General features: G+C 44.9%; 1 protein-coding gene and 1 long non-coding RNA gene across 2 annotated transcripts; both read left to right on the top strand.

Moving 5' to 3' along the window:
- Positions 1-5265: 5265 nt before the first annotated feature.
- On the top strand, positions 5266-25122 carry LOC120625953 (the record flags this gene model as incomplete). The annotated part of the gene is made up of 17 exons (XM_039893233.1): positions 5266-5421; positions 5496-5659; positions 7579-7754; positions 8931-9093; positions 10186-10371; positions 11123-11295; positions 12208-12378; positions 13664-13811; positions 14496-14573; positions 15148-15304; positions 16276-16603; positions 17281-17458; positions 18377-18707; positions 19276-19430; positions 23055-23255; positions 23683-23955; positions 24697-25122. Coding segments are annotated over exons 1-17 (3366 nt in total), but the record flags the coding sequence as incomplete, so codon positions are not given.
- A 53-nt stretch (positions 25123-25175) lies between these two features.
- Positions 25176-26958, top strand: LOC120626106. Its single transcript, XR_005658830.1, has 3 exons — positions 25176-25224; positions 26398-26447; positions 26901-26958. It is a non-coding gene; the product is annotated as an uncharacterized LOC120626106 (long non-coding RNA).
- Positions 26959-27803: the final 845 nt, after the last annotated feature.

The following is a 27803-nucleotide window of genomic DNA, read 5'->3' on the forward strand; positions in this document are numbered from 1 at the left end:
AAAGAAAACCTTGGTCTCTAAATAGACGAAGACCTGAGATTTATTGAACACCTTAATGTCAAAAAACGTTACGCGTTCTATAAGTTAAAGGTTCTTTACCGTGTGAGACGTGTTCTGACGGAAAATATTCGTCAGATTCTGGTGGAGTCTCTTATCTTGTCATCGCTTAATTACTGTGACGCAATATATGGCCCTAGACTGTTAAGGTAAACTATACAACGTGTGCAAAATGCTTGTACATTGTTCTGTTACGATTTGCCTCGATGAAGCCATTTCACACCAGTCATTAACAGTCATAAAATTCTAAATATGAATAATGCATGGTAATTTTATTTATTTTATATAAGTATTTATTTTTACGACAGTTCCTGTATGAAAAACTGCACTGGTGAAGAGGTAATGTTACAATAAGGGTAATTAATAAATGGAAACTAGCAACCCCAATCCTCAAAAAGGCAAGTTTCATTCAGTTTATCCATTTATTTGTTGTTTTTTTTAAACTTTTGTTTTGATTTTTTCTACAATTATTTTACACTTTTATACTTTTTACTGTTAAATATTTAGTGATTGTGTTCGTTTTGTATGTTCTTTTGTACAATTGATTTCAATATTTTATTAAAATTTCTAACTCTTAGTTATGGTAATAAGGCGGTTATTTGCTCAGTTTGATACTGGAGCAGACTGAAAATCAGCGTTGAGCATTGTTGCTAAGCACACATAAGGCTCAGTTTTCGGCCATATTGCCGAACTTGTTAAATAATCAAGTAGTAATTATTTTGTTCAAGATTTTGTATTAACAATAGAGTATGGCAATAAAGGATTATAATTTTAATTATTTATTACTAGAAACGTTCTCGTGCTCAAGCACTAGACGACGGATGTGTTGGGGAGTCAAAGGACTCAAGGTTTTCTCATGAAAAAGGGAATAAGCTATCAATTAACTATGCTAGATAAAGAAGTACTTAGCTCTCAATATTTAGATGAAGTAGGAAATGTAATTGTAAGTACTAGAGTAGAGCCAAAGTCACCGACATTGTCCGATGCATTAACTAGTTAAAGTGGCAGTGGGTGGGTCATGTCTGTCGCAAGACCGGTGACCGGTGGGCTAGACACGTGAGCGCAGTGTGGGATGACCACCTCTGCTGGGCAGACGAGCTCCCGCCAGTGCGACAGCTCACACCAGCACGGCTAACAAGAGCGGGATACATTTTTCTTACCTGGGAAAGGACAACATTTTGTCTTTTCCCACAGTTTTATCAACTCTCCGAGCATTCGCGCACGTGTGAAAATAATATCCAAGTAGGTAAAATAAGTGTACAATGTACATTATAAGAAACGGGGGTAAACTTCTCTTTTTCCGTTGCCGTGTTGGCATGTGGACACGTAAATTTTATCCCTATTCAGGGGATATAATTGGGGAATATCAATTTTGGAAAGGTACAGGACCCTTGTACAGGGTGTTGATAATATTATTTAGGATAAGGCAACAGTTCATTTCCACTAAAAAATGAGAAGGTTGCTTGGAAGTAGGCCGCTTCGCTTTCATCTTACACAAGATAGGAACCTACTTAAAGTGTTTGTTAAATTAAATCGTAAAATTATACAGAAAAAGTGCAACTGCTGAATTTCTTGCCGGCTTCTTATCGGTAGAATCGGCCTTGCGAAAAATGCTTAAATGTCTATACGTTTGTGGGGAAGTATATATATTATATATTTTTATTCCACAACCAGTTAGTCTTTGATTGTAATCTAAGATTGTAGCGGGCTAGCCTGACGTTAGGGGTTTGGCTGTTATATTTAACCCACGCCCCTTGATACCCTAACACATGAAGTAAGCACATACTTATTACATTACAACTATAGGCACAATTACAGCATTTGAATAAGGCTTCGATTTCGAGAAGCGCGGTGGATCTCACGAGATTCGATTCAGTTTTTTATTAGCTCAAATGACTATGTAACAAATATTAATCGATTCTTATCTCAAAGAGACGCTGCATGATGCCACGTTGCTGTCGACCCTCACTGGAATGTATTTCATAGGTAAGGAATTGTAATTTCCTTCTTGCCTACCTACTTATTTCATTATAAGTTATAACCATTGCAACATAAATTAGCGGACAACCATTTCATATTTAGATTTACAAATAATGTTTATATAGGGCCTATCGATACGTAGAAAGATACCCTGCTATTCACTAATGCTACGCAATATTTACTTTATTAGATGCCTACTTAGGAACTACCCTAGGTAGCCCCTGGACGGTTACACAGGTACCTTCTCCCTGACTACTTCATAATATAAGACTAGGACTGATGGGATACGGCAGTCGAGTGTCGACAAGCATGCCGCCCGGAAATTACCACGAGCCGAAAGCTGAGCCTTGTTTCGGTTTTCTGAGGAAGCGATGTACCTGACTATTGACTGAAAATTGTTCAGGACAAGCTTTTTCGTTTTCGCGCTTAACTACCTATTTCGCAAAGGGCCAGGCTTTCTAGTTTTTACCAGTAAAGATTGTAGGTGGAGCCCTAGTCTGTAGAGGTAAGAAATAACTTTATGTATTTTAACAATTTAACGTGGATTTCTGTATTATAAGACACTGGTCGCAAATGTTATTTATTAAAACCACGAGATCCAGATACTTAGTGATTTATTGGTCACTTATTAACATACCCACATAGTGCAGTACAAATCTATCAACATATTTCATACACATCATATACTAACTGTTGACTGAAAATAGGTAAGACTAAAAATAGCTATTTCTTGGCCTATGTTAAATTCTTCTCTGCTTGCCACTTTTTGGACTAAGTATAGTAACTAGCTAAAACGCAAACGGTACCTACGTGTTCGGATTTCGCAGCACTTGAATGTTACAACAGGTAAGTGATACAAAATAGAAGTGGACTGTATTTTTTCTAAGTATAAATAAGAAATATTTTTCGACCCTCGCTCAAATCGGTGAATAAGTAATTAAACTGCACCAACCTTGTATCCAAATAATCCACTTCTCCCCGAATGATGAACCGCTGGCGTAACGCACGGCGCTTTTTCGGCTTAGCAGACTTTACACAGCACTTTCCACTGTAGGTATTTGATTCTCGCAAGGGATCTATCTTTCGCGACGAAGTATGGCGAAGCACGGCTATCCAACGACGATAAACACGTTTCACATGGAATTAACCACGGCCAGCAACGTATTGCCTCGTAGACGGTCGCGAAACCAATCTTTGTTCGCTCACGCACATTCGAAGGATGCGAAGTTGACTACCTACACGGCTTGATGCAGCCATTTTATTTTCATTCTACCCACCAATTTATAAGCAAAGATCGAACAATGCAAGAATGTGGGTAAGCAGTAAGAGCATTCTGAAAGCACCAATAAATAGATACGAATCTTCGATTCACAAGCTTTATATTAAACTCCACGTAGGGCTGCCGGGAGGCAGAAATTCTAATTTGTAACTTTTTCTTTATTAAAAATTAATATTTCATGTAAGTTTTTTTGATTTAGTTTTTAATTATTCTGTTTTATAATAGATGGGTCATAGTTACCAAATAAAAAATATATTATTATCAATACGTGAGTGGCAAAATCGACTTATTCTCGGTAGGTATTAATAAATAGAACCTACCCATAGTAAAAAAATCTGTACAGATATTCTTATATGTTTTATTATTGCTGCTTAACTTGTGAGTTTGACCTCTCCACTATATAACCCAGACTGAAACTACGAAGGCTTGAAAATGCTACGAAACGGTTCGAGAAACTACGAAGAAAACTACGACAACAATAGTTAGTTCGTCCCCACACGAAGTACGTAAGTAGTTACTGCTCACTCGTCTAGACTGGGGTAGGTACCGTTTTTTAACTCACTACTTACAGAACTTGTAAACAATCCAAAATTGTCAGAAAAAAAAGAGATGTTAGTTTCATTCTATTGGCCTACGTAATAAAAGGAAGTGGAGTTTGCCTATTGTTGACGGCGGTTTGTGGGATTTCCCTTGCCCTTCTTTAACTCCTCTACCTCCTCCTTTGAACTTAATAGAAATAGTCAACCGATGATCCAGAGAGCACCGGCCCTGGCGCTGCACTTTCCCTCTGAAGAATCAACTCTACACCTGTGATAAATATAAATAAATTAATTAATATATTTCATTTATTAAATGATTAAAAGTATGTACTACTAAAAATAAGAGTCGTACCGATTTTGTACAACGCATTACGTAGTACACTTGATGGAGTTAACACATCTAGCGCCATCTAGCAAGACCTTGTGCAAACTTTGTACTCAACAGATGACAATATAGGCCTGGATAAAAAAAACAAACAGATACTACCAAATCAATTAAAATCCTAGGAGTAGAAATTTTGCTTCTGTACATTAAATGTGAGCAAAACTTAAAATAAAAAGATAGCCCCTAAGTAAGCGTTAGTTGTGTAATGGGTAGGTACCTACTAAGATAGCTGATGAATATTTTTATGAATATAATACAAATAATTACTTATGATACACGTACTGATAAACACCCAGACACTGAAATACATTAATGTTCATCAAACATACATTTTCCAGTCGTGGCAATCGAACCCACAGCCTAAGACTCAAAAAAAAGGGGTCGCTTCTCAATGAACCAATCGGCTGTCAAAAAACTTTTAAAAAATCGATGGATTGATTTGCAATTTGCAGATAACTTTGCATTTTAGTGTTTGTATAAAATTTTTATCCTAAATGTTCATACATTATCGGGTCATCTAAAACTACATGGTAAAACTACACGGCATCGTATCGAAACCACTTGACAGCACGTATTTGTTGAACGGGTGGTAATAAACACAGCCCAAGAGACTCACACCTGGCCAGACCAGAGAAACCTCGACTCACGCACTTTAACTCGAGACCTCCACTTATAAGACCACACATGACTTCAAACACAAATTATCGACACATCGACATTTGGATCTTTTGACTTATGCACCATCTCAAAAAGTATCAAAATACAAATTAATTAATTAATTAAGTATTACAGCTCTCAACAGTACAAATATTTCTTTCATAATTCTTTTAGAAATTCCAACGGAAATTAAAAAATAAGATATTTATTTAAATGTTACTATTGTTATGTTTACAGTACAAAATAACTTGATCTCTTCTGTGTCTCTGTGTTTAGTTAGTCTATTGTTTGGTCTGTGGTGATGTGATGTCCGAAATTCGATCTTCGATCTGTGTTTGACACTGACAGGTGGTAGCTGACATTTACTGACAATAAACAATTGTTCGGCTCGGTGTAAGAAAAGAATTTTGTCGTATAAAAACAATGTTTAGTGAAGTAAGGAAAATAAGAAGGCTGGGATAACGTCATGGGCAGTTTAAATATTCCAGAATGGTCTCCAGACCAAGTCGCAGAGTGGATGTCAGGTGCGGTTGCTACAGGCGGTGTGATTGTATTGGTGGTGAGTGGTGACTCACAGTAAGTGGTGATGTTTTTGCAGGGTTGGGGCCCAAGGTGGCCCAGTACGTGCCAGAGCTGAGGGACAAAGGATTGAATGGAGCCAAATTGTTAACATTACGTTGCGACGACCTAGAGTATCTGGGCGTCAACATTATAGGACACCAGGAACTGATATTGGAGGCGGTGGAGCATTTGCGGAACTTTGTAAGTATTACCTAACATTTCTTTTATATCTCTGTAACATAGTGTTCCATAACTATGCTAATCAACATATATCTTGATTGCATGTTCTACATATTTTGTTATTACATGACTGTTTAATGTAACACACTTTGTTTCCATTTCCAGTTATTAGGGCAATATTTAAAAGTTATGGACTACATGATTAATGTACTTAATATACCTACAAAAAATTCTCAGGAAAACTAACAGTTGATGCAGGATTTGTAAAAGAACCTTAACTATCATCAATAGTTTCTCAGTGCACGCCAAATAATGAATTTGATGAGGAAAATTTTTCTACTTTAGGCTACATCATTGCAATTTTCTAAAATTCACTTTCTGTTGGTAAAAAAACGGTTCAAACTTTGTGGTGTTCAAGTGGTCAAGTGGTGGTGGTGGTGGGAGTGGTACAAACAAACAAAACAATCTTTCCCTATTATAATATGAGTATAGACAAATCTGGCCTTTTAAATATTTCCAAAAAGGTTTTTTATAACCTTGTCCTGTTTCTGGTTATAAAAAAAGAGACTCACAAACACTACAATAACTACTCTCCTCAGCCTTTGAATAATGATGCAGTCTGCTGGGTCTCTACTCTCATAAGATCTCAAGGTTTAAAGCTTGGATCCACCAAATGAAAGTCAGTCTGCTTGTAGTGACTGTACCACTAGTTCATACCGTAGATTTTACAGAGGGCAATATACTCTGCAGAATTCTCTTTTTCAACATAATTTTACAGATTAACAATCTTTAGAATTATTCTATCTTGTGAGAGAGATTGTGAGCAGGCTGCTCTGCTAGTTTTAAGAAATTCAATAATTGTATAATCAAATATGAGTTATAATACACAAGTGACCAAGAATTGAACATGCAAGCATGTGGTTGAACCATGATCATTCCTCTTGATGCTGGCATTCATCAAAGCCAGGAAGGTTTCACACACTAAATACTTAATCACCGATAAAATTAGTGGGGATGCTGCAGCATGCGAAGGAAGATATAATTTTTAAATTAACTGAACATGTTTCTTGTGCAAGGTAGATCCTAGAACTACACTGAACATAAAAACATTTCTAGCAGCTATTGCAAATAAAAACATTTAAATCAAATTACTGTCTCTGAGCAAACATGTTTAAATCCTAAAAACAATCAAATTTCTACTGTATTGTATTAGATCAAAAACTTTTCTAATTAATAGCATTTAGGAGTAAATATATTTTGAATTAAAAAATGTATGTGAAAATGGATGATTTTTTGATTGCATACAAAAAATACTGAAGCAACATCCTTCAGTTAATTTTGTGAATGACAAATACCTTGACATATGTATAGATTACTACACCCACACACACTAACTTCACAAATTAAGATAACATTATTTTGTTACTATGATTTTAACTTATCGGAGTATCTATACAAACCTATACATTCTTCTATGAAAATGCTGTGCGATTAAACACTATATTATATGCTGGCATGTTTACATTTACAGAAAGGTAGACAAACTTTTGTAGAACACATAAATGTCAAGTACACTAACGTAAGGCTAACATACTTAATGTGTTATAATACCACCATATTATCATATAATGCAAAAATCATTGTATATTGAATTGAAATTGTAATAGGATCATTTTCATTCTATTTGACTACAGCTACACATTTTCCATACTTTTTTAAGCAGTTATAATTATTGGTGACCATGTCTATCGGAAAATTCATCACATTAGCAGAGCTCGCAAGTCATGCAGTTCATCAGTCTGAGGATTAGGTGTTAAGCCCACCTACAACCTTCAGGCTGGAATACAGTTGGTACTTCCCAAGACTTGGTTGTCACATTGAGTAAGAGGATATTGACGAACCAGCCGAAACCGCTAACAGTCGACATCGGATCGTTCCAGCACTACGAGTTGTCCCGGGAGTGCGTGCAGCAGCTGGCCGTGCGCGTGTCCACGGCCGCCGCGTCGCTGGCGCGCGCGCTGCGGCGGCACGCGGACGCGCGCCTGGAGACCCACTCGCTGGCCGACGTGGCCCGCACCGTGCACGCGGTCAAACCGCTCGTGTGCTGGCTGGACAGGTTGGGGGCTTCGGTATTCGTCTGACGCTCGCTCCGGAAACGACTTATCGTACGGTCGAGAGTAGCGACTGAAAAACTATTAATAAGGCACTTCAAGCAAATTGAAATATTGCCTGGTATTTTAACACGCTTTTATTAGCTTCACCTGTATGTTTGTATGTAAGTTTGTAACCGACTTCTTTGGACGCTATTTAGACCAACTTTAAACGGTCAGATTTCGTTTCAACTTTATAGACATATCGAAGACCGATGACAATACACTGTTTTTATTAGCTTCACCTGTATGTTTGTATGTATGTTTGTAACCGACTTCTTTGGACGCTATTTTGACCAACTTTAAACGGTCAGATTTCGTTCGAACTTTATAGACATATCGAGGACCGATGACAATACACTAATTTGAGAAGATTATTCCAATTTTCGATACAGATTATTTAGTTTTTTCGAACAAATTACAATTACTACAGCGCCACCTAGACCCAAATGTAAAATCCTGGTTGGTAACCTGTGGCGTTACCAACAGATGGCGTTCGCGTACCTAACAGCGAAATCTAAGGTAAAATACTAATTCCAAAGAAAACATTAAGCTACTAGATGGTAGAGGGCGTTAGCTGTTACTTTTTAATGTGCTGTTTTAAATAATAATTATAACTTGCATTTCGAGAGACACTCTGATCGGGCACTCAGCAGCACCCGCGTAGGGACTGTTATGGTTGTTACGTCTTAATATAGATTCCTGAGCGGGAATGGGGCTCTTACCGCACACATTAATAATTTGGAAAATAATTACAGTTATAACGGAATTGATAGTAGATTAGATCTAATAACAATTTAAAAAAAAACAAGCTATTATAAATAAACCAAACTAAAAAGTAGAAAATAATAGTTTAAAAAAACTAAAAAACACGCTTTCTATAGAAAACCGAATTAAAAAATAGAAAATGAATTTAAATTAAGAATAGTGTTAAAAATGTCAATAAATATAAATTAATAATAGTGTGAATAAAAAAAATGTTTTTCTTTAAAAAAAGCGTGGATGAAAAGCGTTTAAGATGTGCCAATAAAATATTTATAACTATTGACACCATGCACCCCACGTTTTTTTACAATAACATTTTTTTATTAACACTAAGATATTGAAGAGTTATTTGGACACGTGAGTGTGCGCGTGCGCAGGTGGGCGCTGGGCGCGCCGCTGGCGCAGCGCAAGGCGGCGCTGCTGCAGCTGGCGCTGGAGGCGGCCACGTGCGCGCAGCGGGACCGCTTCGCCGAGCAGCCCGCGCGCGCCGTGGCGGCCGCGGCGGCGGCGGTGGCCGACGTGGCCGACTACATCATCCAGGTCGGTGGCGGTGACGGCATAGCAATTTAGCTTCCGAATCAAAGAAATAAATATATTACGCCGATACACACATCGCCATCTAGCCCCAAAGAAAGCGTAGCTTGTGATCTACGTACTGTGATAGCTGATGAATATTTTATTTAACGATATAGATAAAATACTTATAACATACAAACACCTAGACACTGAAAGACATTCATGTTCATCACACAAACATTTTCCAGCTGTGGGAAACGAACCCACAGCCTTGGACTCCGAAAACAGGGTCACTGTCCACTACCCCAATCGGTCGTCAATACGGTTTGTATTAAATTTAGTACAGTCAAATGCCATTCTAGTACAAATTCAATCACAAATTTTCTTGAACATCTAAGTTACACTGAAAAGCAAGTAATAGTCATGACCTTGTGGACGGCGTTTTTGTCCTTGAAGTGTATAATATATATCTCAGCGTTCTGCTAGGGAGAATATTCTCCGAATGATGAAATGTAAGTCGCAAAGTTACTCGGAATCCTTCACAATAAAAGCTGCAACGCTGTGGAATGCACTCCCTGACGATATTCGTCGCTCTAAATCCCTAGCTATTTTCAAAAGCCGTGTTAGACATCACTATTTGTCATTATAATTTTGTTGTTCGTATATGTGTACTTATGTATCTATAGTAAATATATATAAATATTTGTTAATATATATATATATATATATATATTTATTTATATCTTATTTTATTTATCTCTTTTAATTATTTATTATATTAGTTATTAGTAGTATGTACTTAAGTGTGTAAATTTATGTATTGTTTATTTTAATTGCGATTTCCCGTCTCTCATGTTTTGTTGTGTACTATCGGTAAGGTTACCTGGCAGAGATCACTTTTAGTGATAAGGTCGCCTTTTGCTTTTAATTTTTTGTTTAACTATATTTGTAATTTCTCCTTTATTACGCAATAAAGATGTTTAAATAAATAAATATATATATTTTAATTGATTAAGGGCGATATTGAATATACGTAACGTGCTCAGCAGTTTCCGCGCAGTTAATCGCTCGGTGATTCTGGGTCACGCGTTCAACCACAGCCATGTCGGGTTGCAGGATGTGTCCGACCCAATGATTCTGCAACCCGCGTCGCTGGACGCCGTGTCGCTGCGGCAAGGCTCGAAGCCGCTCGGCTTCGAGGTGGTGCCGTCGTTCTGCGGCCACCACCAGCTGGCGGACATCCGCTTCGCGTCGCCCGCCCACGCGTCCGGTTTGGTCCATGAGGCTGATGAAATTGTGCAAGTAAGTTGGTTCTCTTTCCAATTAAAGAAAACTCACCAGATGTTACGTGGCAAATTTCAAAGGTTGTTGGACTGAAGGTTACAATACCGAAGCATTGCAAAACAGCGGGCATCCATCCCTATGTCATTTTCCAAAAACTCGCACGAAGCGTTTTGCATCTTCTTTTCTGATACTTATGGCTGGGGTTCGGAACGCCCTTCCGAGTTCTGTGCTTCCTAATTCTTACAACAAGGGTATCTTTAAAACAAAAGTGAAGTGAGCGAGGTAATCTTCTAGGTGAGCGCGTCCCATCTCAGAACACATCTACACTTTCCATCGGGTGAGATTGTGGTCGAGCGCTAGTGAGTTAATGAAAAAAAAACTGGAAATACGTCAGAGAGAGCTATTTAAAATATGCAAAACAATATCCTCAATTTGGTTACTGGACTATGACGACCATTCGATTCGTTCAGTCGATCTATACAGTCGATATATCCCTGCTGTTATACAATGTAAATTATATTTCACAGGTTTTAGAGGTGCATTATGTACAGTCTCTGAGAGTTATCCGTGAAACCGAAACCAAATAGTTTTCGAGTGAGCCACTGCCTCAGTTTTTACTGAAAGAAATCCGTTACGGGCCTAACATCACGTGCAAAATTTAAATCATGCGGCTCCTGTGCATTGTGCGCGTCGGCCTCTCATTTTCAACAGGGTCGTCACAAGGTCGTCATATGCTAGTGTTGATTTAATATTCTGCCTCGGTCCGCAGGTGGGCGCGCGCTGCGTGCTGGGCTGGGGCGGCGCGGCGGTGGCGCGCGCGTGCGCGGCGGCGGCGCGCGCGGCGCCCGAGCTGCAGCTGCGCGTGCGGCGCCGCGGCGCGCGCGCGCTGCGTCCGCGCACCACGCCGCCGCTGCGCGCGCCGCGCCGCCGCGTACGGCACAGGTACTGGCCGTGTGCAGTGACTCTACCGCCGGTTCGGAAGGCAGATTCTACCGAGAAGGAGCCGGCGAGAAACTCGGCAATTGCTCTTTTCCAATATTAACGACTTACATTTTACATTTTAAAATTCATTTTTCTGTCTTGAAAAGAAATATTTTATTACTAGATCCGTAGATCGAAAATTTTTCCTTCATTTATCTAAGAACTTCGACACTCTTTCTGTACCCATACTGCTGACTGAGCTTTATAAAATAGGAGTAAGAGGATGTTTTCGATGATTACTTAAAGAATCGTACCCAGCGAGTTGAGGTAATTGATCATCGAAGCGATGATATGCCTCTTACGTATGGTAAAAGTAAACTTGCCGGGAGGCAGTACTACATCATTAGCTCTAGAATTTACAATAAAATCAATAGAGATATAAATATATACCCCCTAAATAAAAATAACTGTAAAAAATGAGTAAAAGAGTGGCTACTGACAAAATGTTATGCTGAAACTGGAAAACTCCTAGAAGTCTTAGAATCTAATTAATATATAAAACTCTAACACGCACACATACAAACACACACACACCTGCAAAACAAATTTATATATATAATTTAATATAATAATTTTCTTATATAAACAAACATATACGCGAGAACCTACGCGACGCCAACTCACACACGCACAATCATACACTCAATCATCGAGACAACAATTTAAGGAGAGCACTGTCGCCTGTAATACAGGTTTTTACCTAAATCAGGGACAGTAGATTTTAAACTGCACCATTACATACACACCAATATAAGATGTGAGGTACGCATTTGTTTGTATAATTTCTTTACGTCACTTTACTCGTACATGTGATAAATAAAAAAAAAAAAAAAAATCGTATAAATAACATTGTCGATGTCATACGTGTTTCAGATACGAACTGGACTTTCCCCGAACGGAGACCACCGCCCCCGAGAAGACGGTAGAGGCGGACACTGAGGCGACTGAGGCGACGCAGAGAGAGAGCCCGGCCTCGTCGTCGGACGAGAGCGAGCCGCTGTCGCCCCCCGCCTCGCCGACGCAGTTACACCTAGACACTACGAGGTGAGCGCCGCTCGAGTTATTCATGTTCTGCACGCGTGCAGTTTTAGTCCTCAAATGAGTCTGGCTCAACTAAATATCGATATTTCAATTTTCAGTTGTTGAGAGAGTAAGTACTTTTGAAAAATTTTACACTAGATTCTCCACCTATAGCAGCTCAGAAGTTAGGGAACGATTTCGAAGAGTGTAATCTTTTATTTAAATTTAAATATATATCTACAACAGATATTATACAAACTTCAAGTTTGAATAAAAACTAATTACTTATTCCTTAGTAAATATTATTAACAATTACATACCTATTTGATCCCTCAAGAAATAATGTCTTCACTATATGCGCTAGGGATGCCAGCGCTAAACTTATAAAACATATCTATGCCGCCTGGGAAGTTGCGTAAAATTCCATTGGTGATTTTTGTGATCTATCCAAAGCATTCAATTGTGTTAAACATAACACCAACAAACACTCTGTTACTTAAACTTAGCCACTATGGCAAGAAAAACGTTGCATTTCATCTTATTGCATCCCTCAGTGATAGAACCCAAAAGGTATGCATAAAAGACAACGTCGCATAAATAAATTATGAAACATAGTACCGTCAGTGTAAAGTGGTTATGTTAACCATTTTTTTATTACTCTATTCATTTAAATTCCTTGTTCCGTGCACATACTTTGGGTTTTAGCTTAAATCAAACCTTGGTTATTGTTGGAATCGGAACTCCTGATGATTGTTACAGGACTTTAATATTCTCTTCAATACAAGGTTCAAAACACATTTCCAATCGTAGGTCAATGGTCCAGAATGGTAGTCGAATATGTTAACACTTATCACTTCGATGTTATTCCGCTTCGTTCTCAGAGCAGACTGCCGTATTAATCTATTTGCAAGCCTAAAATCTTTTTTCCTTTAACAAAAAGTAGAAGAATCGTTAACAAAAAGAAAGATCTAGCAACGTTACGAATTATGCCTATTCTTGGATTGACTTTGTACTACCTACGAAACGAAAAGCGATTATGAATTATAACATATTATGAAAAAGGTTCTCTGTTACAGTATTGTTTATATTTCGAGTACGGTTAAATTTGTAGTCAGATATCTTAATTACAATAAATCTAAGAATAAAAAAAACGTGTAAGCACAAGTGATAACTTAAAGTAATCTAAGTTGAATTATTTAATATTGAAATTGTTTAACTAGGGAAAAGCCAAGGTTATATTTTAAATTGTAAGCATTTTAATATGTTTTATGGAAAGGTTATTTCTGAATAACATATTTTCCGTGTGCAGGCTGTACGCGCCCGCGCCGCGGCCGGCGCGCGCGCGGCGCCACTCCGTGTGCGGGGGCAGCCCGCCCGCGCCGCGCGCGCCGCTCGCCGTGCAGGTACGCACCGCGCAGGTACGCGCCGCCCACCTGGCGCGGCACCGGCTCACCCGCGTACTATTCCGCTCTCAATTGCTGTAGCCCTCTTGCCTTCCGACACTGCACGGTTATACGCTCAGAAGCTTAGCAATTTCTTTATTCAAATAATAGTAATAATAAATCTTTACAATGGCACTTAAAATACTAGCAAGGGTGGCACTGCAATAGTAAAAACTGTGCTGCATGTACCACCGCCCACCTCCGAGTTATAGTACAGTAATTATACAAATGTTCCATAATTGACCGATTGTAAAGTCAAGATGATCTGAGAGTGCATTGGCGTGGGAGCGAAATATGCGTAGAGATTTGAATTTTGGGTCAGTCGACAGTAATTATTTTACATCTAATGTTCTTAACATTAACCATGAAATGGGTAAAATGAGAAAAGTTTATGAGGTAGCAACATTTGCAGGTTTGTAGTTAAACGTGCACGGAGCATTTTTTTTGTTTTTGAACATAATGAACGTGCAATAATGTCTCAACGAGGGCGCTGCATGTTCTTAGTTGCATGGAAAAGCTTGACTATTCACGTGCGGCCTGAGCGTGCGGGCCGGTGCCGTGACGTGACGTGCCGCCTGAGCGTGCGGGCCGGCGCCGTGACGTGACGTGCCGCCTGAGCGTGCGGGCCGGCGCCGTGACGTGACGTGCCGCCTGAGCGTGCGGGCCGGCGCCGTGACGTGACGTGCCGCTTGCTTGCAGTTCTGGCAGGAGCTGCAGCGGCGCCGGGCGGGCGGCGAGCCGGCGCGCGCGGCCGCGGCGCTGTACCGCCGGGACAAGGTGCGTAACAGGACATTCTGTTGTCTGCCTGCCCAAGCATACTTAGGGATACTATTATTGCTTCTTTTAAGGTGGTGGTCCTACAAAGCGCCGCCCGTATCCTTCGATTTGAGGCGAAGGTGCTTTCATTGTATGTAAACTAGCGCTAGACTCCAATCACACCGGACGGTCACATCATGATGCGGTCCGAGTTGGAATGCGCTCGCCTAGAAGATGCCTGTCCACTCTTTGATATGAAGGTACTCGTTTAAAAGGTAGGGGGGAAAATGGAAACTGAAAGTGCATTCCGGATCTGTGTGGTGCGAATAAGAAACGTGGATGCCGAGCGCTATCGACACGGTAAAAATTTAAAGTCTTACGCGTCCATCATTGGGCGTTTCGCACGGTGTCGAGCACTGGCACGCCACCGACAAACTCAGTATTCAACTACGCGACACCGTCATTCAAATGTTTCACTGTTCACCTTAATATTTACTGTTGCACGCGAGTCAGAACAATGACATCGTGTAACAAATTATACTCAGTCGGCACGTGTAGCGGCACCGCTACACGTGCTGACGCAGTCCGCGTGCAGGCCGTGTCGTGCAGCGCGGGCCTGCAGCTGTCGCCGCGCAACGCCCCGCCCCCGCCCGCCCCCGCGCCCGCCCCCGCCCCCGCGCCCGCCCCCCGCGCGCGCCTGGACAAGAGCCACTCCACGCCCGCCTACGACCGCGACCTCGCCTCCGAGCCCGGTATGCAGCCTAGACACGCGTTTACTTTTCACCAATCGATTTTCACTTGGCAACTCTTATACTTGTCACGAAGTGTGGCGTTTTGTGTTTAAGTTGTCACATTTTAAATTATTCGTTTGAATGTAACGTTATTAAAGGACCAAATTCAAATATTTTTTCATCTGTCAAGTGTCAGTTTACGATTTCCCTAAACATGCCCAATCGGTGTCGTATGACGCCTAACATCGTTAGTTGAATAGTTGGTGAATCTCTACGCATCACTCAAATTCATCCGCATTAATTCCTAGGTTTAGTAAACCGAGCAGTAGATCATCATCTTCATCATCATCAACCAGTTATTGACCTCCTCTCGTAGGTCGTAGTCCACCACGCTGGCTAGGGGCGAATTTGTAGACTACACGCCTTTAAAACGTTGTGAAAAATCTCAGGCGTGCATGTTTCCTCACGTTAAAGCAAAAACGTAGCGTGAGATTTAGATGCGCAACCTTAAATGCGAGTCAGACCAGCCTCTAGTATGAAATCGTGCGTACCACAACTTGTTCCACGATACAAACAGTAGGTACAGGAGACATTTGTAGTTAATTATACAAATCCTTATAATATCAACCTAGTGGTATTTTTTGACCTGTCACTGTATAAATTTAAACGCAACAGAGGTATTGAGCAGTGGTTACTAAACTCAGGAACCAGTTACTGATCAATCCTGAAATTTCATTCTAAACCCGTGTAAAACCAAACAGGAAGGAAGAAACTGTCTCAACAACTTTAATTTGTGTTTTTCGTCTTCTTTGTGAAGGCGACGGGTATTTAATTCACCGATTTAACTAGTTGTTGTCCTCATTCTTTATCCGTGTTTTTAGTGGGTTTTTAAAAATCCCGTGGGACCTGTTTGTTGATATTGGATGAAACGTAGCATGTTTCGTGTGTGTTTTTAAATATTTGCACTCACTTAACATCATCTTCAACACCAGGGTCACTGGCAGCGCAGACTATTCCCGAGTCCCCGACCACCCCGGGCAGCGACAGTCCGACGCTTCATTTGGAAAAAGCGGGTCAAATACTGGACTTCAAGAAGTCCAGCTCGCAAATCGAGGTGGCCATCTTGCAGCAGCGCACTCGTCGCGCGCTGGCCGACGACGACGCGTCCGACGCGCCCGAAACGTTCGACGCGCCCGACGCGCCCGACGCTCCCGACGAGCGGCCCGACGCGTGGAGCGACGGCGACCGGTGCAGCCCGGCCGCGCAACCGGAGCTCGCGGAGGCCGTGAACTCGCTGCTGGGCGGCGAGCCCGCTCTCAAGTGAGCCCCGCAGCTATTCCCCGCGACGCAACCTGTACAAAACCAACTGACCGAACCAGAAATATGATACATATGAGCTTCACACCTTTCAGGAGCCAATGTTGCATATAACTTCTGAACCAGTTCCCCATAATAAAGTAGAAATGGTGACAGTAACAAAGAATCGGTACAATATTGCATTAATCCAATGATACGATTCATGTATTTAGCAAGCGTATTTTTATTCATATTCGAAGTAGGATTTGCATAAATTTTAAATAAATAAAACTGCAAAACAAAACTAAGACTCAATCTATATTAACATAATTTTTTACCGCTTTCACTTCGCAAATGTCAGCGTATATCAAGTCGTGTGATTTTAAACTATCAATTGCTAAGTTTTTTGTAATCAATACGCCTATGACGTCACAAGTGCGGCCATGACACCCGTTTTCGGGAGAAGCAAAAAGTTAAAATATATTTTGCAATTTATATAAAAAAAAAAAAAAAATTACAATAACATGTCATCATGCCTACTGTCTCAGATTTGGTTCACGAGTATAACGTCTCTAACAAGGCCAGCCATCTTAGTTGACAAAGCTGGACCCCCGAGTTTGGGAATGGTAGATTGGCTAACGGATGATCAGGGTAGGCCGATGCTGTCTGGTTACCACTGATAGCTTTTCATTCTCCTGCAGGTACCTCAAACCGCGCATAACAGAGCGTTTTCCCCCGAACGCCCCGCCGCCCCCACCACCCCGGCCGCCCCCGCGAGAACCGCTCCCCCCTCCGCGGGAAGTGTTCCCCCGAGAGCCGCCGTACCGCGAGGCGTTGCCGCCGAGAGAGTGCTACCCCCACGGCGACGTTCCCGTGCCGGTAAGAATGTTGTTTTGACGTCATCAGCACTGTGAAGCATTTACATATGTGCGGCCAGTTTATCCATAAATTAATAATTTGGTTTGAAGACTTGGTTTTGTGTCTTCGTGAAAGGTTTGAAGATAAATTGTAGTAAAAATATTTTGTAAAGGAGATAAAGAGCGATTAGGGGAAAATTCTAATTTCAAAAATTCTTTATTCATGTAGGTTTAGAAAGACGTGGCTTTCGAAAAGCGCTTATTGGCGCGAATATTTGAATTAAGAACGAATTATTTCTCACCCTCACCGCACTAATATGTTTGTAAATTTTAGTAATTTAGAGTTATAGACGAATCTGAAAACGGTCAATCCATTTAGGATTATTTACTTCTAGCGTACCCAGCCCGCTTCGACGTGCTAGATTTTACTTTATTTTATTTAAACAATAAACTTACATCATGAATCTTTAAATTTAAGTCTCATAATATATTAATCATTTATTTCTCTCCGTATTCATTCTCTTCTATTATCGAGCGGGTGAAGATCATTATCTACACCCATGTACACCCAACAATTGAATATCATCAAAGTAAATAAAAGCTGTATTTGACAGTTTGACAGTTCAACAATTGGAGTGCTCCGATCGTCACCAAACTATACAGGATTACTCGCCAGGTCAATCCGGAGATTCCATGAAAGTTTCATTGAAATCGGTCCAGCCGTTTCGGAGCCTATATGGAACATACCACATTCACAAAAACATACTTGTACCGGTGGTTGACCAATTTTTTCAATGGCCATTCTGACTTAACCCGAGACGAAGCAAGGCGGCATCTTTTATTTTTTACACTATATGTTCTAAGTCGTCAACCACCGGTTCCTGCTTGTGACGGCCATGAGTAGTGAATAAGTGCAGTACAGAGCGCTCCCCGCCGCCAGGTGGCGCGCGAGCTGTGGGAGCCGCTGCCGCGCCGCGAGCCGCGGGAGGAGCCGCCCGCGCCCGCACCCGCACCCGCATCCGCACCCGCACCCGCCCCGCACGCGCCGCACGCGCGCATCAGCAAGAGCGACATCCAGCTGGTGTCGCCGCCGCGGCAGATGGCGCCGCTCAACGGCTCGCCCGAGCGGCGCGAAGACGTGGTGGCGGCGGCCAGCGAGCAGGCGCACGCGGATCTGGCGGCGCCCAAGGCGCTGTCGCCGGGCGGCGTGCGCGGCATGTTCCCGTCGGCCAAGTCGCGCAGCCTCAAGAAGAAGAACTCCATGCTCGCGAGTGAGCGCCGGCCCTTGCCCTTAGTTGCCTCAGGCTGCCACTCGGTAGTCTGTAGTGAAATTATCCTACTAACTATGATGATGTTTGTTACTCGGTCACGCAAAAACGGCTGAACGGATTTGGATGAAATGTAGCCTTTGACATGGAAAAGAACATAGGTTACCTTTTATACCGATTTCTTAAGTTGTTCCCGAGGGAAAACAGCTTTGAATGAATGGACTTCAGAGATAAAGGACATAATCCTTCTCCGAAAATATTAATCAGATCTTCATTTAAATATGACAGTATATACTTGATAGTATACACTTTCAAATTAAAACAGAATTATTAAAATCGGTTCAAATTCAACGGAGCTATGAAGTAAAATTGATAAAAAAAATTATCCCGTTTCCCGGAAGAAACTTATTGTTTATCGTGATATGTTGACCCGGAATACCGACTACAACTATACCAATTCAATTGGTTCGATTTAATCGGTAATAAAGTAATGTCCGGTCAAAAAGTAATTTTCCAGTGACAGTTTTATTATAAGTGTATAGATAGTAATGTGCTGATACGCCTGTCGCAGAGCGGCGCGCGGTGCCGGCGCGCTCGCTGCTGGCGCGCGGCGCGGCGGGGCGCGTGTGGCAGCGCGTGCGCGCGCGCGGCGCCGCGGCCCCGCGCTGGGCGGCGCGCCACCTGCTGCTGGCGCACAACACGCTGTACGCCTACCGCTCGCCCGAGGTACGTTGTGTGCGTGCGTGCGTGTGTGCTCGTCCCGCACGGTAGGGCGCGTGTGGCAGCGCGTGCGCGCGCGCGGCGCCGCGGCCCCGCGCTGGGCGGCGCGCCACCTGCTGCTGGCGCACAACACGCTGTACGCCTACCGCTCGCCCGAGGTACGTTGTGTGCGTGCGTGCGTGTGTGCTCGTCCCGCACGGTAGGGCGCGTGTGGCAGCGCGTGCGCGCGCGCGGCGCCGCGGCCCCGCGCTGGGCGGCGCGCCACCTGCTGCTGGCGCACAACACGCTGTACGCCTACCGCTCGCCCGAGGTACGTTGTGTGCGTGCGTGCGTGTGTGCTCGTCCCGCACGGTAGGGCGCGTGTGGCAGCGCGTGCGCGCGCGCGGCGCCGCGGCCCCGCGCTGGGCGGCGCGCCACCTGCTGCTGGCGCACAACACGCTGTACGCCTACCGCTCGCCCGAGGTACGTTGTGTGCGTGCGTGCGTGTGTGCTCGTCCCGCACGGTAGGGCGCGTGTGGCAGCGCGTGCGCGCGCGCGGCGCCGCGGCCCCGCGCTGGGCGGCGCGCCACCTGCTGCTGGCGCACAACACGCTGTACGCCTACCGCTCGCCCGAGGTACGTTGTGTGCGTGCGTGCGTGTGTGCTCGTCCCGCACGGTAGGGCGCGTGTGGCAGCGCGTGCGCGCGCGCGGCGCCGCGGCCCCGCGCTGGGCGGCGCGCCACCTGCTGCTGGCGCACAACACGCTGTACGCCTACCGCTCGCCCGAGGTACGTTGTGTGCGTGCGTGCGTGTGTGCTCGTCCCGCACGGTAGGGCGCGTGTGGCAGCGCGTGCGCGCGCGCGGCGCCGCGGCCCCGCGCTGGGCGGCGCGCCACCTGCTGCTGGCGCACAACACGCTGTACGCCTACCGCTCGCCCGAGGTACGTTGTGTGCGTGCGTGCGTGTGTGCTCGTCCCGCACGGTAGGGCGCGTGTGGCAGCGCGTGCGCGCGCGCGGCGCCGCGGCCCCGCGCTGGGCGGCGCGCCACCTGCTGCTGGCGCACAACACGCTGTACGCCTACCGCTCGCCCGAGGTACGTTGTGTGCGTGCGTGCGTGTGTGCTCGTCCCGCACGGTAGGGCGCGTGTGGCAGCGCGTGCGCGCGCGCGGCGCCGCGGCCCCGCGCTGGGCGGCGCGCCACCTGCTGCTGGCGCACAACACGCTGTACGCCTACCGCTCGCCCGAGGTACGTTGTGTGCGTGCGTGCGTGTGTGCTCGTCCCGCACGGTAGGGCGCGTGTGGCAGCGCGTGCGCGCGCGCGGCGCCGCGGCCCCGCGCTGGGCGGCGCGCCACCTGCTGCTGGCGCACAACACGCTGTACGCCTACCGCTCGCCCGAGGTACGTTGTGTGCGTGCGTGCGTGTGTGCTCGTCCCGCACGGTAGGGCGCGTGTGGCAGCGCGTGCGCGCGCGCGGCGCCGCGGCCCCGCGCTGGGCGGCGCGCCACCTGCTGCTGGCGCACAACACGCTGTACGCCTACCGCTCGCCCGAGGTACGTTGTGTGCGTGCGTGCGTGTGTGCTCGTCCCGCACGGTAGGGCGCGTGTGGCAGCGCGTGCGCGCGCGCGGCGCCGCGGCCCCGCGCTGGGCGGCGCGCCACCTGCTGCTGGCGCACAACACGCTGTACGCCTACCGCTCGCCCGAGGTACGTTGTGTGCGTGCGTGCGTGTGTGCTCGTCCCGCACGGTAGGGCGCGTGTGGCAGCGCGTGCGCGCGCGCGGCGCCGCGGCCCCGCGCTGGGCGGCGCGCCACCTGCTGCTGGCGCACAACACGCTGTACGCCTACCGCTCGCCCGAGGTACGTTGTGTGCGTGCGTGCGTGTGTGCTCGTCCCGCACGGTAGGGCGCGTGTGGCAGCGCGTGCGCGCGCGCGGCGCCGCGGCCCCGCGCTGGGCGGCGCGCCACCTGCTGCTGGCGCACAACACGCTGTACGCCTACCGCTCGCCCGAGGTACGTTGTGTGCGTGCGTGCGTGTGTGCTCGTCCCGCACGGTAGGGCGCGTGTGGCAGCGCGTGCGCGCGCGCGGCGCCGCGGCCCCGCGCTGGGCGGCGCGCCACCTGCTGCTGGCGCACAACACGCTGTACGCCTACCGCTCGCCCGAGGTACGTTGTGTGCGTGCGTGCGTGTGTGCTCGTCCCGCACGGTAGGGCGCGTGTGGCAGCGCGTGCGCGCGCGCGGCGCCGCGGCCCCGCGCTGGGCGGCGCGCCACCTGCTGCTGGCGCACAACACGCTGTACGCCTACCGCTCGCCCGAGGTACGTTGTGTGCGTGCGTGCGTACGTGCGTGCACGCACTTCCCGCACGGCCCCGCGGAGTAAGTACGTGAAAGCTCAGAAGGGTAATTTGGAATAATACTCTGATAAAATTTCATTAAATCATTTTATTATTTATCTCCTATTTATCACACATTAATCACATTAATTATTCACAGTAATATATTTTATGTCCACGTCCGAACGTGATCACAGCCGAGAATAGCCTGCCGTCCACCACAATCATTCAATGCCAACAAGTCTCATCAGTATGTACCTATACATAAATCGGTATCACTACCTGTCAATGTACGTCATGAAACGTATGCAACAAGGGTATATTGACATGGCTTCACTTATTATTTCATGAGGTACATTGACAGACATTAATCATATTTGAAATTGCTAACTGTCAATGTACGTCATGAAACGTATGCAACAAGGGTATATTGACATGGTTACACTTATTATTTCATGAGGTACATTGACAGACACTAATCATATTTCAAATAGCTAACATACGGTTCTTTACTTTTACACTTACATAACAAATGTGATCCTTGCTGCGTGAAACATGGATACACAAATAAAAATACATTAGCAGAATCACCCATGCGAGTTATTTGTTGTTTAGTACAAATTATTCTGGTGCACAGTGTTCCTTACTTCCATATATTAAAAAACAAATAATTCTTACTTTTGCCGCCATCTATGTAAAATATTATTTAAAAAGAAGAACATTTAGAAAACCAGCAAAATTTCAAATCAATCCTCCATATTTAACATTTATCGAATAAAAACCTTTTTGTCTAACATGTTATCCGACAAAATTAAATAAAACTACGATTCTGAAGGACCAATGTATAAACTCTGACATTTCTTATTGATAGTTTTAAACCAAACAGTAATGTGAGAGTGTGTCTTTCGCCTGATGCTTGATTTATTGATGGTCTGTCAAATGTATGTCATAAAACGTAAATTGTGTTAACGTAAGTTGTGGCATCAAAAACAACAGGGATGTTGTTTTTGATGCCCCGTTAGCTGATGTCTTGTTACAAGTTTATTGTTGAAATTGGCCCTAAAACTGTAAATTAAACTTAACATAACGTAAATTCAAACCAAGCATCTCCAAAAAACTAAATTGTCAAAATATAGCTTTCCTTATTTTTTTTTAGCAATTCATTTCTTATGTTTTTTTATTGTATCCCCTAAGCTAAACTCGTTGTTATTGGAAAGTAATGACAAAACAGTGAAAAATTAGCTAACCATCAGATAATTATAATATGTTAATTTCGTGTCCTATTAATTATTGTAATTATTATATTAGAAATTTGGTTAAATTTGCAGGGCAGCCGCGCGGACTGCATGATCTACCTGGAGGGCTTCACGGCGTGCGCGGCGGGCGAGGTGAAGTCGCGCGCGCACGCCTTCAAGGTGTACCACACCGGCAGCGCCTTCTACTTCGCGTGCGACTCGCGCGAGGCCATGCTGGCCTGGATCCAGCTCATCCACCGCGCCACGCTGCTGCCGTCCGTGTCCGGCGCTGCGGTGAGTGCGGCCCCGCCGTGAGTGCGGCCCCACCGTAAGTGCGGCCCCGCCGTGAGTGCGGCCCCACCGTAAGTGCGGCCCCGCCGTGAGTGCGGCCCCACCGTAAGTGCGGCCCCGCCGTGAGTGCGGCCCCACCGTAAGTGCGGCCCCGCCGTGCCTAGTTCCGCAGCAGACTGCGACTTCTTGTGCATTACTGCGTTCCGAGTGCTGAGTCTGAAGATAGGAACCATACATTGGTTGAAACTTTCGATTTCAGTAATCGAGGTACTGTCGATGACGAGACTCGACCCAGTATTCCTAATGCTGCAGTCATAATTTTCTGTTGGTTCTTCTTCGAAATTGTTTATAACGAGTTCAATGATCCGGTCTGCAGTAGTTGGGATAGTACCGACCCTATTTAAAATTTAAAACAGGGGTCTTCTTTCAGATGGAGCTATCGAAACAGTTTTCCGAAACAGACTATTCAGAAACCGAATCGGACTCGGAAACATCCGAACGGAGAAGCGAGAAAGAGAGAGAACGCGAACGTGAGCGAGAAAAAGATAAATCAAAATTCGGGTCGCTGAAGAAGCTGACGCATCGCGCCAGTCGCAGCGAGTCCCAGGAGAACGTGAGCCAGGCGGCCGCCACTAGCCTCGACAGGAAGTATTTGAGGTTCTTCTCGCGAGCCAAGCCCAAGGATGACACCAAAAACGGCAAGGTCTGTTCATCGCTATATTCTACCGTCTAGATCGTTCTAGCTCATATAGTCATATATATATATATCTTCTTTTTTATATAGACTTTTTAATAATGCCCTAGATGCGTCTGATCTACTTTATAAAGTTTCTGTCAGAATCCAAAGGCCGTTCAGTCGTGTAAAAAATTATATGCCTTTTAAAGCTGCTGTCTCGAAAACAAATCTGGGGGTCTCAGCGCCTATTGATAGGTTGTTAACTTTGTATAACAGCATTAATAAAGTGCTTGACATAGACATAATAGTCTTCCTATATTAAAAAAAAAACAACTAAAGGACCACTTCCTATCGCAATACTGTGGTACTGTTTAAACTTAGTTATTATTTTTTATTTTTTTCCTTTACTCTTTTTTGTGTTAGTTTAGCTAGTTTTGTTGTATAGTATATATTGTCAACATTTTTAATATTATTTTATATATAATTTAAGTATTTGTTTTTTTAATTTATTCTAAATGTATGTTTTTGTTCGCGGTGCTAGATTCGTCAAGCTCATGTCACAGCCTGATGGATCTTACAGCTCATAAGTACTCTCGTGTCTCTCTTAATTGTTTTTTCTCCTTCTAACTGACAATATAGTTTCGTATTTGCAAGTCGTGGCAGTCTTTAAGTGGGTTTACCAACAGAAAAAACGAGCACATAAAGAGTTTAGATTTTATCGTATTCAATTTGAATAAGCCAGCGTTGTCTCGTCATGGAATTGTCCAGAGCAAGCCGTCGGGCGTGCCCGTGCCCACGGAGCACTACCGCAGCTACCGGCGCGCGGCGCCCGACGCGCCGGCCGCGCCCGCCGCCAAGCCGCAGCCCATCAACTACATCCACGCGTCCAACCCCAACCTGCTGGACTTCGACGCCAGCGCGCTGGCCCGCCGCCCCGCCAGCGCGCTGGCCCGCCGCCCCGCCGCGCGCCTGCGCGCGCCCGCCCGCCGCGCGCCCGAGCCCGGCCTGCTCACGCTCGAGGCCTTCATGCTGCAGAAGCAGGCCGAGGAGCGCCGCCAGCTCTACAGCAACCGCGTGCTGCTGGGCGTGGAGCGCGCCGCGCCCGCCGCGCCCGCCGCGCCCGCCGCGCCCGCCGCGCCCGCCGCGCCCGCCGCGCCCGCCGCGCCCGCCGCGCCCGCCGCGCCCGCCGCGCCCGCCGCGCCCGCCGCGCCCGCCGCGCCCGCCGGCGGCCCGGAGGAGCGGGAGAAGGAGAACCGCGTGGAGGCTTGGCGCGCCTCGCTGCGCAGGGCGGACAAGGTAAACCTGAACTAGCCGCCTAAGTCGCTGGCCTACAACTAGCTGACCGCCCGCTCATAAGTATGTACTGACATTTTACAAGTGTCTGTAGTTCCTACCTTTCGAAATAAATCAAAGCTAAACAGCAAATCTATCTATCTGAGATAGTGATAGTATTAATATATGATTGTAATTTAATTTTGTGACAAAGCGTAAAAGTTGTAATTTATTTCTTAAAATAAAACTAAAGAATATATACACATTGAATGAAACCAAACACAAACATCTTCGATAGTTTATAACACCGCAATTTGTAGCTTTTTTTAAATTAAAATGCCAAAGAGTTTTAATGAGGTTTGTACCTCACTTATATAATGAAATGCACGCCATATATAATGTAATTTTGTATTCAATATTAATTATATTTACAACTTCCGGATATTACAAACTCTCAATAAGTATTCTAATATGATTTATTCCATGTAGAGTACCTACCTCAACTGTCTTTGACGAACGCTTATTGTTTAGATACTCATTGGTTGACAATAATTTAAAATCCTAGAAACCAAAGAGGATCCAAACACTACAAAGCAACTTCAAACCACGATATCTTTGTTTCCTGACTTAATAATGTCAAAGTAAACCTTCAGACGAAAATATTTAGGAATTCATACTCAGCATATTAACTAATTTTTCCATTAGACGACGCAAGAAAAAAAACTCAACAAAAATTTGTTTCGGATTTCGCCATTGTTCTTTAAATAATATAGTTTGTGTTCTCTTTATCGAGTGCTTTCTAAAGAAAAGCATAAGTGAGGTACAAAAATAAACGTATGAAAGTATTGATGAAATATTAAAAAACAATTGGCCATTGCAATAAGATTCGCAGAAGATGTTTTTGCAATGGCACCATGTCCCCGCTTTAAATAAACCGATTTTGATAATTTAAAATAATGTTACTGTCTAGTTTGTCTTTTAATTTTTTTTTTTTAAATTTTAATTTTTCTTCCAAGCCTTAGCTCAACGTCTTTGCGAGTGGGTAGACACCTGCAAGCGTGTAGGCTCAAATCCCACACGTTTATTTTCTATTAGCTCGGAACAGGCTGCACTCACAAGCTTATGCTGAGTTGCAGGTTATTAATAAACATGTCTTTTTTTTGTACAAAAATTAACTTAATTCTACCACTGCTTCAGGTACATTCAGGTACAGCGCATTCGCCGTCTACGCCGGCTTCTAATGACAGGTAAATTTCTATTCGTAGTTCATTCACTCGTTCATTCAGCGGTTGTATGTTTGAGTGGTCAAATGGTGGATGATGACCGTGATCGTGATCTGAGGCGCGGAAGAATGCCGAATATGAACTTCCGAAGAAGTGTTCCCGTCAAGCCAATAATATTTTTTTTGCAAGCGATAATAAATGGGCCCGTCCGCTCGACGGGCTCACCGAGGCAGTCGAGCCTAACTTTTACTCAGAAGCCAAACATACGGTCCTCTAGCTTAACGAGATGATCCATTTAATGCCCTGGAAATAAATAAATATACTTTTATCTAAGAAATGGATACTATAGATTTATTACTATTCCGTTCAAAATACTTTACTAATAAAATTGAAAACAGAATGAAAAAGATTGGAGTAAATGTAACGCGAACGCCAGTCCGTATCGGTGAAACATCTAATGAGTATCGGTGTCGGCAGCTGGGGCAGCGGCGGCGCGGTGGGCGTGTCGCGGCTGCGCCTCATGTTCGGCGGCGCGCGGCGCGACCCGGCGCGCCAGGCCAGCGAGGTACGACCGCGTAAAACCCTTTGATCATCTTGCCGTTAGATAGTCCGTGAGCTCGCACAAGTAAGAGTGTTTACCTTTGACTATTGCCATGCTGACTTGTGCCACCATGCCGGCCCACCTTGACGGCCGGCTGGTGACGTGCTCGCCTTCGCAGGAGAGCAGCCGCTCGGAGCAGTACGCGCACCTGCAGTGCCCGCCCACCTTCCAGCCCGAGACGTACTCGCTGGCGCGCCCGCCGCGCGAGCCGACCCGCCCCGCGCGCGCGCCGCGCCCCGCCCCGCCGGCGCCGCCAGCACGCCCGCACTGAGGCCGCCCCGCCCCGCCCCGCCCCGCCCGCGTTGCCAGCACGCCCGCACTGAGGCCGCCCCGCCCCGCGCTTTCACTTTAAAAACAAATCCTTCGCTTCTCGACGAGCCCTGCTGGTCACGTTACTTTCATTTCTACGGGAAAGAATCCTAGTTTTCGGTGCTTGTCAGATATCCGTACATCAAGACGATGTGCGACATATTATTGATCTTTATTCCTGCCTTGTCTCTCATTCGAACAGTTATATTTACATAGTTTTCTTTACTTTAGTTGTTCAATGGTGCCAGTACTAAAATAAACTGTCGTGCCTCGAAATAGTTTCCCGGGCTCTATTTACAGTGACAAAGAATGGCACTTTATTTTAGTGTAGAATGAGTGCTCACCCGGCTGGCACCAGTTGTTACTAATTTTTTTGCGTTTTATAGTATAATACATTTATCTATCGATGAATAGCTTACGCCCTCTGATGTACATTTCGATTGTAAATATCCATAGAAGTATAATACTTT

Source organism: Pararge aegeria, chromosome 8 (genome assembly GCF_905163445.1).
Source record: "Pararge aegeria chromosome 8, ilParAegt1.1, whole genome shotgun sequence".
In the NCBI taxonomy this organism is placed as follows: domain Eukaryota; kingdom Metazoa; phylum Arthropoda; class Insecta; order Lepidoptera; family Nymphalidae; genus Pararge; species Pararge aegeria.